The 14,828-nt window shown below is 41.6% G+C and overlaps 2 protein-coding genes across 3 annotated transcripts in view; both read left to right on the top strand.

Moving 5' to 3' along the window:
- The window catches only part of polr1a (RNA polymerase I subunit A), a 33,581-nt gene extending 32,220 nt beyond the window's left edge, over positions 1 to 1,361 (top strand). Inside the window, exon 37 of the mRNA XM_056439916.1 lies at positions 838 to 1,361. Within this exon, the coding sequence (XP_056295891.1) occupies positions 838 to 938 (101 nt within the window). The 3' untranslated portion in view covers positions 939 to 1,361. The remainder of the gene's footprint in view (positions 1 to 837) is intronic.
- A 182-nt stretch (positions 1,362 to 1,543) lies between these two features.
- Positions 1,544 to 14,670, top strand: st3gal5 (ST3 beta-galactoside alpha-2,3-sialyltransferase 5). 2 transcript variants are annotated; one of them, XM_056439922.1, is made up of 8 exons: positions 1,544 to 1,626; positions 2,622 to 2,732; positions 6,011 to 6,119; positions 8,228 to 8,437; positions 10,061 to 10,197; positions 10,361 to 10,547; positions 12,093 to 12,251; positions 13,011 to 14,670. In XM_056439922.1, the coding sequence occupies exons 2-8, from the start codon at positions 2,701 to 2,703 to the stop codon at positions 13,296 to 13,298; spliced, it is 1,122 nt and encodes a 373-aa protein (XP_056295897.1). In that variant the 5' UTR covers positions 1,544 to 1,626; positions 2,622 to 2,700; the 3' UTR covers positions 13,299 to 14,670. The 2 variants fall into 2 exon arrangements, with proteins under 2 accessions (XP_056295897.1, XP_056295896.1); XM_056439921.1 differs by lacking the exon at positions 1,544 to 1,626 and adding an exon at positions 1,911 to 2,182.
- The last annotated feature ends 158 nt before the right edge of the window (positions 14,671 to 14,828 follow it).

The following is a 14,828-nucleotide window of genomic DNA, read 5'->3' as shown; positions in this document are numbered from 1 at the left end:
TCACGCTGCACGGTGTAGCGATACTAACAAAGTACCCGTACGTGAAAAACGATGTGATTTAGCATAGTTTTAGTATCGATACTTCATTAAAAGAGCGATCAGAGCGCACACGCTGCTCCGCTCCGTTAAATGCTGTCTGCGCGCGCAGCGCTCAGCCGTAATGCGCGCACACAGGTGAGCACACTCTCACCTCACACTAGCACTTTTTGTCGTGTGAAATAGAGCCAAACTTTAGAACGCCTCTGCCTAGTTGCCATGTTTGCTGCAGTCTGAAGAAGAAACTAAAAAAGTTTGCGCATGCGCAAGGCCACAGAGGGCAGTTAGCAGAACCGTTAAAGAATTTGGCTGACGATCCCAAACAATCGGTTCACTGGGAACCGGCTCTAAAACAGAACCGGTTCTCGATGCCCATCCCTAATGCTGGGTGAGCAAGCAATTATGCAACAAAAAAAGAACATCTACATTTAAATTTCTTGGCGGAGGGTTACTGTACTCCGTTACCACTGTTACTGAACTTTGGGAAGTTCCGAGAGACGAAACTAAAGCCATCTCCGAGAGGCACGTTCGCAATGGTGTTAATTGTGATAATGTGTGCATTTATACAACATTTGTTCAGTTCCCGTAATAGAAATGGAGCATTCAATTCTTTGGGAGATTCAAGTGACCGTAGTCGAGTTGAAATTAAAGTTAAATGATTTAGCAGGATTAGTCATTCGTGGTGATAGTCGCTGCAGTTCCTTCAGCGACAGTGAAACGCTTTGGTCGCCTGTCCAAGGTCGTCCCTTGGACAATTGTTTGTTTTGTTTGTTCATGCTGTTTTCCCCCCTCCCCTCTCAGGGTTACATGATAAGCTGGAGTCCCCTTCAGCTTGCCTCGTGGTGGGAAAGATAGTCAAAGCTGGAACGGGACTGTTTGAGCTGAAGCAGCCTCTGCAGTAGGAGGAGACGCGGTCCAGAAGTCCGGTTGGATAGATGTGGCAAATAAGGACTCTTCATGTGGACTGACATGATCCCACAGCTTCTAGTTCTGCTGACTCTAAAGCCCACGACCCCCTCGTTCTTTCACAAATATACAAGAATAATACATTTGATCTCCGTTCTTACTACTGTGGTGGATGTGACGCGTCTCCTCATGCCAAATGTCCTCTAATATTTGTTTTATTATTACTTTTCAATCATTTGAGAATGAATACATGTAAAACAATGACAGCTCTGTGTTTAGCAAATGAAGGCACTGAGCAGTCACTGTATTTTATAAAATGACGTATTTCTTCACATTGCTAGAAGCAACAATTCATTAGACAAGCAAGCCGTTTCTTTTTATATTTAATAACAATAAACGTATACATGTGTACGAAACAACTTGTCTCATTGGTGTGTTTATTTATGCTTTGGTTTATTCAATATGAACTTTTCTGTGAACGTGGTGGTGAACAGTTTAAGGGGGAGACGTCTGGGGCTCTTAACACCTAAGACCGGAAGTGACTGCGACAGTTCCTTTCGCTGATTGGCTCGCGGTCTGCAAAGGAGGCTGCGAAGTGACGCCGGGATGAGGAGCCAGGGGATGCATCGCTGACATACGTCGAAGGGGGGTTTGTTATGGCGAAGCGGCGGGACCCCGGCATGGGTAAGCAGACCGGTCAACACGCGACGGGATTAGGACCGGGTGCAGAACGGCGCGGGTCGGTAAAGTCTTTCCGAGCGAGCAGGCCGGTCCTTCACGGCCACGGGTCGCGTTAGTGGCGTTACGGCATTTCAAGCAACGGTTAAAGCAATTAAACGCCCGCTCATTGCGCATTTATTGCGCCGTTGTTATCTCGAAACGCGTTGCGGTGACCCCGCGGACAGCGGGGCGGGCGGGGCGGGGCGGGGGCGGGGGTAGTAACGGTCTTCGGACAACACGGGTGCCGTTCTCCGTGTTCTTGTTAAATGGACGGCTGGCTGTCTTTTGGAGCGACGCTCCTTTGGCGTAACTCGCCTTTTCTCGGGGTTGACGTGTTAACGTTGCAGTCACGCGATTGGCTGGTTGTACCTACGTTACGTCTTTAGCTCGCGCGATCGTCACCTCTGCTGGACTTACTTCATACTTTTGTTTGCACTTTTTTTTTTTACGCTCCTTCGCTTTTTGTAACGATCCCGTTCCCCCTTCTACACACCCGAGGGACCGAGGCACCGACGTCAAGGTACCTGCAAGAAGAACTTTTACAACTGCTGGACGTAAAGAAACGAACCGTTTATGAATTATGATATCAAGACGTGAACGCAGTTAAATGTGCTTAACGAGCTGGCTGCGTGTTAATGCGTAATAACTCAGTTATATAACATTAACATCATGTGGACAGGAGTCATTGCAAGTATAAACAAAAAAACTGTACTTTCTCATCAGTGCAACTTTGAACACCTGCTTTTTACCTGTTAGTATCTTAATTTGCCTAATTTCATATTTATTTTGGAGACGGATGCAAATACCTTCCTAATGGTTGTGCCGCACATATAACAGCTGCAAGCTGAGCTTGTATCTCAAAATAACATTCATAATTAATGTTTCCAAGAATGCATCGTTCCTTATTGTGGCTAATATACTTGTATAATTATGATAATGACTTGTGTGTATGTGTCCAGGACCAGATCCCTCAGAGCATCCCGCCTTATCACAGACACCAGAGGAGTCCTCACAGAGTCCACAGCGGATGAGTCCACCATGAGGCTCTCTAAATGCTGGCCAGCACACAGGTGAGGCTCACCTTACACAGGACAAAGACGGCTGCTGTCCTCTGTGATACCGTGGTGCTTGGGTAGACGTTGCCACAGCTCCGGAGGTTTTGAAGGTGACGGCAAATCCACCGCCACATTGTTTATGTCTAAAAGAAAATTGAATACAACATTTGTGAGGCGCTTTTAATATACAGCATAGATGCAGGTGTAGCAGTTAAAGATGGCATTTCAGGAATGATGCACAGTTTTCAACCCTGAAAGGGTGAGAAGAAGAATGCATTCCTTCCCTTTATGGAAACCTGTTTGTCTGGCTTGAAACGGACGACAATCGGCCATCTGCCGTCCTGTTTTCTCTCCTGCCGTCTCATCCCGCATATTGGCACAGGGTTCGTACGGTCATGGAAAACCTGGAAAAGTCATGGAATTTTTAAATGGTCATTTCCAGGCCTGGAAAAGTCATGGAAAATACTTAAAATCACAAAAGTTTTGGAAAAGTCATGGAAATTTGTTATATTCACATCGTCGAGTTTAAAATAATTCGTATGTTTTTGAAAGGAAGACTCTCAAATTATAAGGCGGCATACGCCAAGTCCAAACAGATGGATTTGCACATAAAGGATAATAGTGTAGTGAATGTGATAACATAATTCACCCTTGTTCCTGGTGTAGTTCGTTACACAGTGATTAATGTAATGAGTCACACACATCAGTGTGACTGTTCCGGGATCACTCCCTTTAAGTGTTGTGTTGCTGTTGTGACGTTGAGCCCCATGCGGGTTTGGTACCTGGGCAGCGCCATCGTGTATTCATTCGTTTTTGTGTTACGGAATAAACGAGACACACACTTGTGTGCTCAACTTGAGGAATTGTGTTTTGCCTTTTAATGCAACTTCCACAATAGTTTGATTAAAAGAATAAACATTAATATAAGTGTTTCTAAGAATAAACATGTATAGTAATGTTTATTCTTTTAATCAAACTATTGTCTCTCATTTGTTTCATTTAAGGTATATTGTATGCTTTGTAATTCTCATTGTTTCAATACTACATTTTCAAAAAGTTAATGTATGACCAAGATTAACCACCATTAATCACACACTGGGCTATTGTGTCAAGATCTGTTTCCTGGAGACACATGAAAACAAAAAGGGGAGAGAAGAGAGGAGGGAGGAGCAGGTCAACTATATAAATACTTAATGTGTATGCTGCGCAGATAAATACATAATGTGTATGTGAATGTGGACCAATACTTTTTTCTTTTTTTTTTACTGCAAGAGGAGGTGGAGCTAGAATGCTTTCCACTAAAACAGGGCTGCTTGAATTTTCTCTACGGGAATAAAGATTCAGTCACAATCCTTTCTCCTTTTTCAGGCTTTATAACAAAAAAAAGGGATGCTCTGGGAAGCAGGAAAGGCTGGAAGCACCATAGCGGGATGGAGGGGGGGGGGGGTGGAAGCACCATAGTGGGATGGAGGGGGGGGGGGGGGTCTGACTGTCATCCAGCTCTCGTATATGAGTGACTGGTTGGCAGCCACCATATCTTCAGGTTATCTTAAGATTCCAAGGTTTGCCTTCTGTAATAACAACATCGCGCACGTTGTCGTGGTCTGGAAGGCTTTACTCGTGGCTATATTTTCCTCCTCATGTCTTCAGTTACTTTTGTCCATGACGGACACACACTCCTCTTTTCATATAGTGCGTGTCGAACTCGTGCAATCTTGCCGCTACATCGTTATTTTTTATGATCTCTCTTTGCAGAAGAAAAGCGTCTGCAGCAAAATCCTCTCTGCAAAAACATCAGGCCCACAGTATGCATCAGTTAACGCTTGCAGTGTTGTTGTTGCGAGAGGGGGGGGGGGTCCCCACTGGAATGGGCCGTCTCATTATGTCAGGGTGTGACGGCACCTCATCGCTGCACATATCGTTGACCTGCTCCTCCCTCCTCTCTTCTCTCCCCTTTTTGTTTACATGTGTCTCTAGGAAACAGATCTTGACACAATAGCCCTGCGTGTGATTTGCCTTGGTTTAGGGATTAAAAGGGTTGGGTTGTTCAGCAGGTATATCACCATAGTCTTCATTATTGCCAGTGTGTTTTTCTTGAGGATGAGACTCAATGGGATCACCTGTCTTTACCCTCCTGTTACCTTTAGAGTCAATTTGACCCCATTCAATGTTTAATGTCGGTGTTCTTTGGGGTCAATTTGACCCCAGGCTGTTTTTCACTGTGTCAAACATATAAGAAATATCAACTTTTTTATATATTTCAAGGGCTATTTCGGTAGTCAACAAACAAACATAAAGTGCCTCACACTTAAACTTGGGAAACAATATTAATACTAATAATTTCCTGGAGGTTTTAATTGCTGGGGTCAAATTGACCCCGAGGGTAAAATATGTTAGTAAATGTGAAGGTAACAGGAGGGTTAAGTGGCGTATAAGCCCTCATACTGCGAGGATTGCAGCGCCACACTTCCACAGTCACTATATTACGGTATATATATTTATATATATATATATATATATATATATATATATATAATATATGTATCTTGATTTCATTGCAAACAATCATATTTCTCATCACAGGTTTGGAAAATTAAGATATTTTAACAAAAGCATAATCCTAAATGAGCAGCGGTGGATTCTTTACATTCAGATACAATAACTGTTCCAAAAACATATCCTTCATGTCCTACATCCTAATAATATGACCTTTTGTGTATCCGATGACACAAATCCAAGTTCTCGACTGCGATAAGATACTCTTTAAGGAAAAAAAAAAGGGTGACAAAACCCCAAATATGGGCAGGATGATCTTGTTCCAACGTAAAAAGAAGGTCGCACGCACAACTGGTGACCTCCAAATGCTTTACATGTGGCTTTTGCGCATATGGCAAATTTACCACAGTGTCAGCTGTTCTCCTGCAGCGTCTGAGTCGGCTCTCGGGACTCGTGACGGGCGTCGATCCGGTTTTTAACGATGCTAGTACTGATGCTGCTTATTGGCCTGGTTCTTTATCGATACTCTTATAGGTCTAATTGATTAATTTTGCCAGGAGAAAAAAAAGACATTTCTATTATTATATGTAAACAAATAAATATGTTTTGAATGGCGACTTCAGAAATGTTTAAATAACTCGCCATTGTTTTTGTCACAATCAATTATTCAAAATAACTCGCACGTTTCTAGTTATTTTGGAGCGACTAGTCAGTGTTATTATAAGTCCTAACACTAACTTATAAGTCCCCTTATTAATAACGATGAATTGTGTGTGTGTGTGTGTGTGTGCGCGCAGGTGTGTGTTGGTAGTGGTTGTGGCTTTCGGGTTACTGTGGATGGTCTCTCTCCCATGGACGGGGACAAGAAAGCCTCTGGACTGGCACGTCAAGAAATCACATAAAAAGGTGAGAGGTCGGGTCGAGTGTCTCGGGGGGGCTTTCACGTTTGCTGTGTACTGAAAGTATTAAGAAGTGGAAGGTAAGCTTGACCTTTGCTTTGAAACATCAGCTGCTAGGCACTCTTTAGGGCGCCTTCACATTTTGGTGTTTTTTAAACAGCCAGCCCGAAAGTTTTGTTTTTGGCATCCAGGTTGGATCCTAATTGATTTCAGAAATCAGATCCAAACCACATTTGGAGGTGGTTCTCTTCCCGGGGGTCATGCTTGGCAGCAAGCGAGGGCACTGTCTATACGCAGCGTAAGCTACGTAGATACCGACGTCTACGTCGTAAGCCATGCACATAGGTCGTAAAATAACTAGTTCCAGACCTCGGGTTTCATGGCTGCAAGAAAAATCCGGATCCAATGGTTTAAAGTTTAACAATATTTATTGGCAAAGATGATTAACAATTAACGCTCAACGATCGTGGAGTTGGACCGAGGCGAAGGCCACCGATCTCTCCTCTCCTCTCAAAGCAGGAGCTCAGGAGAGGGTCCTGTCTGTCCGCCTCGAAATCCAGCTATTAGTAGCATGCACAGAGTTCACACATAAAGGTTAGTACCCCTCGCTGATCCAATCTGTTTCGCTCAGATAATTATTCAAAATGGCGGGGTCGAAACGCCACACCTCCAGTCAAGGAGTGGAAGTTCCTTCAGAACATCTCAGGTTTCAACCGGCATCCATTTGAACCCGTCATCGCTTAACAACAGCATCTCATTCATTCTCATGCATCACACAGATTATTACCGTTGTCATCACACACACAGCTACAACAATAAAACAATGTCTTCCTCTTATGCGCTACAATAAATTCACAAGACATTCATCTTCATATCCTCCATAATAAATCCCTATTTATAATATCTTTCTGCATGTATTCATTTAAAACATAAGACTTCCTTCTTTTCTTTTTTTACACGTGCAACTATTCATAAAATCCACTACAGCTCTACAGTCGGGGATGTCGTGAGTGATCTCTAGTGCGGACCCGAACAGCCTCACTAGGGTCTGCCCTGAAACCGCCTCTCGCCAGCAGCCTCGCTACCTCGATTGCAGAGAGAACATAACTGAGATCCCACCAATGGGCTCACCTGCTCACCTTCACGATGCACCGCGAGCGTTCTTTCCTAACCAAACTAGAACGGGCACTCCGTAGAGCGCATACCTTCGCATATAATAAGATTCATGGCATTGAATTATGAACATTTTGGCATTAGTTGCATGCCAATTGGATACAAATTGACCGTGCTATGGTAAAAAGAAGAGGTTGACCTTTTCATGACCTTGACCTTTGACCCAATAGATCCCAAAAAATGGTCCTCGGATAATAACCAATCATCCCACCAAATTGCATGCGATTCAAGAAGATTTTGACCTTTTCATGACCTTGACTTTTGACCCGATCGATCCCAAAATCTAATCAAATGGTCCCCGGATAATATCCCACCAAATTTCATGCGATTCGGTTTAATACTTTTTGAGTTATGCGAGTAACACGCATACAAATAAATAAACTAGAACGGGCACTCGGTAGAGCGCATACCTTCGCATATCACAAGATTGGGCATTGAATTATGAACATGTTGGCATTAGTTGCATGCCAATTGGACAAAAAGGTATCGTGCTATGGTAAAAAAAAAGATGTTGACCTTTCCATGACCTTGACCTTGACCGTTGACCCGATTGATCCCAAAATCTAATCAAATGGTCCCCGGATAATAACCAATCATCCCACCAAATTTCATGCGATTCAAGAAGATTTTGACCTGTTCATGACCTTGAACTTTGACCCGATCGATCCCAAAATCTAATCAACTGGTCCCCGGATAATAACCAATCATCCCACCAAATTTCATGCGATTCGGTTCAATACTTTTTGAGTTTTGCGAATAACACGCATACAAATAAATAAATAAATAAATACACAGCGATCAAAACATAACCTTCCGCATTTTCAATGCGAAGGTAATAAAACCCTCGTTACCAGCGTTTACATTGGAACCACCCGTTTTGCCTCGCAGTACTTATGAACGGTGAATTTGAAGTTTTCCATAACCTTCCATTTCAACTTGCAGCAGATACACGAGCACGTACGCCGAGTCCTGGAGGGTCCGTGTCGTCCCGGCAGCACCAGGCGGAGCTTGTTGGCTCGACTCCCCGCTTCCAGTCACGTGACCCAGCCCTTTCTGTGGAAGGATGTTCCGCTTCGCGATGACCTCTTCCGGTACTCGCCACCGTTTGGCTTCAGAGGCCTTGGGGCCAAAGTAGAGGACCTGCTGAGTCAGGTGATATAACTCCTGTGGACTTGCACCTGTTCTAATCTGAGTTTTTAATTGATTGACGGTTAAAGTGCTGCTCGTGGGGGGTTTTACGGGTTCTCTTAAAAACTTTCACTCGGTTCTATTGTCAATGGAGGCTCAGTTTAAAGTCCAACGGGAGTGAGATATCCGATTAAACGGACGCTTTTGCATAGACTTGCATCGCGCTGGCTGTGTGTGCGTGTGTGTGTGTGTGTGTGTGTGGGTGTGTGTTTGAACACACAGCTTCCATTCAAAGGAAACACCTCAACCACATTTTCCGAAAATCTGTAACTGTTAAATAAATACATATTATCTCTGCAAAGAGTGTTTTTTTCTCTCGCCCTGCAGGCTTTTTCCAAATAACCGGTTAATTTTTGTTCCACTTGTGAACGACCTTCATTTTAATCTTTGTGCATCGTCCCTATTTACAAAATAAATATGTATTTCTATGTTATTGTTTACAGTAAAGAGGGCCGTGGGGAAAAAAATACTCTTGCAGTTGAATGGTGATGGCTCATTACAGGCGCACGTGCTGGTTTGCATGTTCATGATGGAGTTAAACTTAACCAACATTTTATAAGAAGTGGTATTAATCTTATGAGAGTGCTTAATTTCCCCTTTCACTATCTGCGTTCCCGATAGTCCAAATTCTCCAAACTGTCCGTAGGCATGCGTCAGAGTGTGTTGGTTTTATAGAGCACAGCTTTTGTACAGGAAGTGAAATACACTTCTTTTAGGCCTCCTGTTGTTTAGATTTTTTTAGAACTTTTTTAAAAAACGAAACATGCTTCTTGTTTTCTATTTGACCCTAAATGGACCATACGTTACTCAATGAACATCACGCTGTAGAAGACTTGGAACTAGAGAATGGGACCATAAACTTATGTTTACAATATTTACTGAGGGAATAAATCAAGAGAGTGGTAGTCATTTTTTCATCAATACAACCAGAAAAGTCGCCCCCTGCTTGTCAGTAGAGAGAATGCACATGTTAAGAAGGACCGGAGGTTGCACCCAAACATGTATTACTTGTAATTATTCAATTCACACCTGAATTCTTAATTGAGAAATAAAACAAACCAAAGTTGCATATTTATGTTCCTGTAAATTCAGAATATACATATATATCACCTCTTGCACAGATCACCTCTTGCCAGATCATAGTGCAATAACTACAATAATAACTTCATATACACACTATGTTGATCTGCACTTCACACATTTCATTTATTTACACTACACACATACACACACATTTCATTTGCACTACACACATACACACACTTTGCATTTTGCACACTGTCTATATTTGGTGTTTTTAAATTTAGTTTAATTGTCATTAGTATTGTGTATGCATATATGTTGTATATATACATATATATTTTATTTTATATTTTGCTTTGTATGCTTCTATATCTTTCATCCCTGTTTTTTTATATTTTATTTTTAATTTTTTATTCATGTGTGTTTGGTTTATTGGTGCTGCTACTGCTACGACAAATTTCCCCTTGGGGATTAATAAAGTATATATCTATCTATATATATATATATTTTTTTTAGAGCCCATCCCTAATGGTTCTCCCTGTGATTCTCTCTTTCTCCTTCAAGCTGCCGGACTCCGACTCAGCGCCCCAGGAGCAGAAGACATCAGATAAATGTCGGCGCTGTTTAGTCATGGGAAATGGAGGAATTCTCCGAGGTCTGGAGCTGGGCCGACTCATTAACCGGTTTGACATGGTTATCAGGTTAGAAACTCGAGCCTGATTGAGATAATCCCATTTTTGCATTTCAGTTTGACTGTTGTGCCACACGTTCTGGTGACCGATGTCATCACAGACACTCCCCACTGTGTATGATACGTGTAGGGACTCAGCAATTTACATTTAAAAATCAATGACCCTCCTTCAGGTTGAACAGTGGTCCTCTGGGAGAGTTCAGCGTTGACGTCGGGAATCGAACCAGCATCAGGATGAGTTACCCAGAGGGCACACCCCAGCACTGGATCGACACGGACCCGCACACTCTGTTTGTAGCTGTGGTTTATAAAAGTGTGGACATCAGTTGGATCTCTGCAATGATCAACAAGCTCTCGGTGGTGAGTTGTGGTGGTGTGTGTGTTTGTGTGTCTGTGTCTGTTTCTGTGGGTGTGTCTGTGTATGATTGGGGGGGGGGGGGGGTCTGTCTGTGTGTGTATTGTCTTTATTAGAAAATCTAACATGAGGGATACAGTTTATTCAGACATAAATCCTGAATAACGGAACAATACTTGTTTATAGGAAGAGCACCAATCTGAGTCATTTTGATCAAATACAAATCAATCTCATGAATTAGATTCATCATGGCGTGTTATTTTCATTGGGTTTTGGATATTTAGAGAGCGAGCATTTGTCTGGCCATACATGGGGTCCTGTGGAAAGTTCGGCTCACATTTAAAGGTACCACAATACAATACAGAAAGATCAACAGCAACAAATGTCATTAATTAAATGTTCAGAAATCACATGGTTTTCCTTAATCAGATATCAAGCCAGATCATATATATATATATATATATATATATATATATATATATACAGGACTGTCTCAGAAAATTAGAATATTGTGATAAAGTTCTTTATTTTCTGTAATGCAATTAAAAAAACAAAAATGTCATGCATTCTGGATTCATTACAAATCAACTGAAATATTGCAAGCCTTTTATTCTTTTAATATTGCTGATTATGGCTTACAGCTTAAGAAAACTCTAAAATCCTATCTCATAAAATTTTAATATTTCCTCAGACCAAGTAAAAAAAAAGATTTATAACAGCTGAGTGTTTGTCAAGGCTCAGGAAACCCTTGCAGGTGTTTCGAGTTAATTAGACAATTCAAGTGATTTGTTTAATACCCTACTAGTATACTTTTTCATGATATTCTAATATTTAGAGATAGGATATTTGAGTTTTCTTAAGCTGTAAACCATAATCAGCAATAAATCAGAATAAAAGGCTTGCAATATTTCAGTTGATTTGTAATGAATCCAGAATGCATGACATTTTTGTTTTTTTAATTGCATTACAGAAAATAAAGAACTTCATCACAATATTCTAATTTTCTGAGACAGTCCTGTATATATATATATATATATATATATATATATATATATATATATAAATGCAGAATGATCTAATAGATTAGATTAGATTAGATATTCCTTTATTAGTCCCTCAGTGGGGAAGTTGCAGGATTACAGCAGCCGGTGCACAGTAGGAGCAGTAATACAAGTTTAAAAAGTTTAAAAAACAGTAAGAAAAATACAGAATGATCACAATCTATCATTTGGATACCAGTACCCTTTAACTGAAATGGGCAAACTTTCAAAAGATTAAAGTTCAGCAAAAAGTCACTGAAATCAAATAAATGTGTCTGTCCAGGCATAATATACATTTTTTTAAACTGCTAAACGTGGACGCATTTAACTTCTGAGTTTGCAATCACTCCTCTTTCATGTTGGCCTGTTCTTCCTCTGTGTTTTCTTCTTGTCCACATCACAGAATATAGTACTCGTGTGATCAAAAACTGACCAGCGATCTTGAGATGTAGTAATTTATATTAAAAGAAAAAGCGTGCACAGTCTGAACATCTGCGCTCTGTGTTGCAGCCGCTCTGGGACTGGCTCTTCTTCTGGCAGAAGGTTCCGGATCGACTCGCTCTCGAGACCGACAGGTTCAGACTTCTAAATCCACAAGTCATCAGAGAGGCCGCATTGGACCTGCTGAAATACCCTCCACCCAGACCCCGCCTGTGGTGGAGCGACCAGGTAATACACTCTTCCCGCACTGGGGGATTAAATCGCTCTGTCATCACATGCAGCCGACACAATGCAAGCTGTATTGTCGCTGCACGTTGCAGAATAGAGAGCGACCTCTGGTGGCGCGTGCCATGCATTACAATACCAGAGGCACTGTGGATAAGTACCTCGGAAGACACCGCCTCCAAAACAATCAAAACTATCCATTTCAGTTCAGTGGAACAGAATATGTGCCATTTCGCATGAAGCATGTTCAGAGGGGCATGACTTGCATATTCTTACTAAGCAAACCTGAATTTCTACATTATCCTACATTTACTGTTGAGGTCTTTTCTAGGGGGTGCTCAGACTTTTTCAGCGTGCGAGCAACTTATAAAAGGGGGGGTGCAAGTGACTTTTTTTTGGCTCCGTCCCGATGCGCGCACTCTGCGACGTGCGAGACGGAGAGCCGAGAAGTGTTAACGCGACGCGTAGAGACAGAAATGACATGCTGTTGTGTAGATACGATCAACAACAGACGGATGTTTAGTTTAATAAAAGAACTAAGACGTGCTCTAGAGAAAATTACAGGGGGCGGGCCAATTATTTTTAAAGTCATGCGATCTACGCCACGATCGACTGGTAGATCGCGATCGACGTATTGAGCACCCCTGGTCTATGTCGTTTGAAAAGTTTACTTTTTATATAAAAAACGAAAAGTCAACTTGAAGTTAACAAAGAAATGCTGACGATACTGTTTCCCCCCCATAATAACATCCTTCTCTCCAGAATGTGCCTACCATTGGGGTCTCGGCACTGAACCTCGCCAGTCTGCTGTGTGACGAGGTCAGCCTGGCAGGCTTTGGCTACAACCTCTCCCAGCACGGGGCGCCACTGCACTACTATGACCAGCTACCCATGGACGCCATGCTGAAGCAGACGACGCACAATGTGGATCGAGAGACTGAGCTCCTGCGGAGCCTCGTCAGAGAGGGAGCCATCGCTGACCTGACAGGGGGGATTCACTGCTCCTTCTGCCCCCCCGCCCGCCACACACGCACAACGCTGACCCCGTGACCGTCGACATTGTAAAGCATTTCTCTTTTCTATCAAAAAAAAAAAGTGATGGACGTGAACTCAGAAAAGCAACGGCGAGACCAATGGATTACAAATCTGTGAGAAGCAAGGGGAGTAAAGGAAGAAACAAAAACCTGGCAGAGAGATGGAAATACATCAGTTCTCATAGATGGTATACTTGTCACAAGGTGCTTCTTGAAGATCAAGGGACTTGAAAACTAAATGAAAGTTACTCTGGTAACATTGGTGCCTATCAGGCTTTACAAGTCTTTCAGTATTCCAATATAAAAGTGTCCAAGGACATTCTGTCCACTTTCAAACATTCACTGAGTTGATTATGTTTGAATTGCTTGCCCCGGGAAGAATAAAGCATGTTATTTATGGAAGGTTACACAGGAACAGAGCGGATCTTTGCTTCAAGCGGCAGAGTAACAAAATGGACTGATCTGCAGCAGGACAGCAGGCTTTTAAATAGTTGAAGTGCATTCAAATGTATTCCCTCACTGTTTAATTTGTATATTTTAAAGTTGTTTGCATGGAGGCGATGAAGGTTCTGTGTTGCCTCCAGAATACTATATACTACTACAATATTTATCATTCCACCGTAAATGATCAGCTAAACAAAGTAACATTTGTTTTGTCTGTGTGATGGTCGAACTTCTGATGATTCCCAAGATATTTTTCTAGATTTTACAGCTGCACTAGTTTATCCTGCAGTCTGCAGGCTGAACTGTAAAAAAACAAAAAACAAATAGTGCACACATGAAATGTGTTATTTATGAATTTTGTGTTTGAAAATAATTATATTAATTCATGCAGTCTGCAGGCTGAACTGTAAAAAAACAAAACAAATAGTGCACACATGAAATGTGTTATTTATGAATTTTGTGTTTGAAAATAATTATATTAATTCATGCAGTCTGCAGGCTGAACTGTAAAAAACCAAAACAAATAGTGCACACATGAAATGTGTTATTTATGAATTTTGTGTTTACAAATAATTATATTAATTCATCCTTGTTATTGTTTGTATTACAGTTGATGTCTTTTTGAGCCTAAGCTTTCGATTTCATTCATCTCACGGTGTGTTCTTCCACTGATCCTCATTCCAAGGAAGATTGAAAATATTCTAAAATTTAATCAGGACGACTTGGTGGACAAACTGAGCAGATGTAATGAAAAATCCTTTTCAAATGTGAAAACAATTAAAGCAAAAGAAACATGTCAAAAGATTGACCACGACATTTTCTTTTCCACTACGGTTTTAGATTCCTGAAATTTGAACCAGTCTTAATTAGTTTGAACCAGTCTTAATTTGTTTGTACTGTTATTGGATGTTTTGCTATTATTAAAAAGGACATATAAGAAATCAGTACATCATCACACAGTGAGTGATGATTGAGTGTTTTATTTGCATGCGAGTGATCATTCACGAATCGTGCGTGTGTCCTGAAGAAGTTTTACAGAGGGTTCATGTACTTTTTCTTGAACAGGACATTATTGACGATACAGTACTGCCTCTCGTACCTT

Source organism: Pseudoliparis swirei, chromosome 19 (genome assembly GCF_029220125.1).
Source record: "Pseudoliparis swirei isolate HS2019 ecotype Mariana Trench chromosome 19, NWPU_hadal_v1, whole genome shotgun sequence".
Classification (NCBI taxonomy): Eukaryota; Metazoa; Chordata; class Actinopteri; order Perciformes; family Liparidae; genus Pseudoliparis; species Pseudoliparis swirei.
Note: the sequence above shows the minus strand (reverse complement) of the source record. Positions and strands in the feature narration are given on the sequence as shown.

Coding starts and splice junctions, on each gene's coding strand:
- st3gal5 (XM_056439922.1), top strand. CDS start 2,701: ATGAGGCTCTCTAAATGCTGGCCAGCACACAG. Junction 6,120..8,227: donor TCAAGAAATCACATAAAAAG/GTGAGAGGTCGG, acceptor TTCAACTTGCAG/CAGATACACGAGCACGTACG. Junction 10,198..10,360: donor CGGTTTGACATGGTTATCAG/GTTAGAAACTCG, acceptor ACCCTCCTTCAG/GTTGAACAGTGGTCCTCTGG.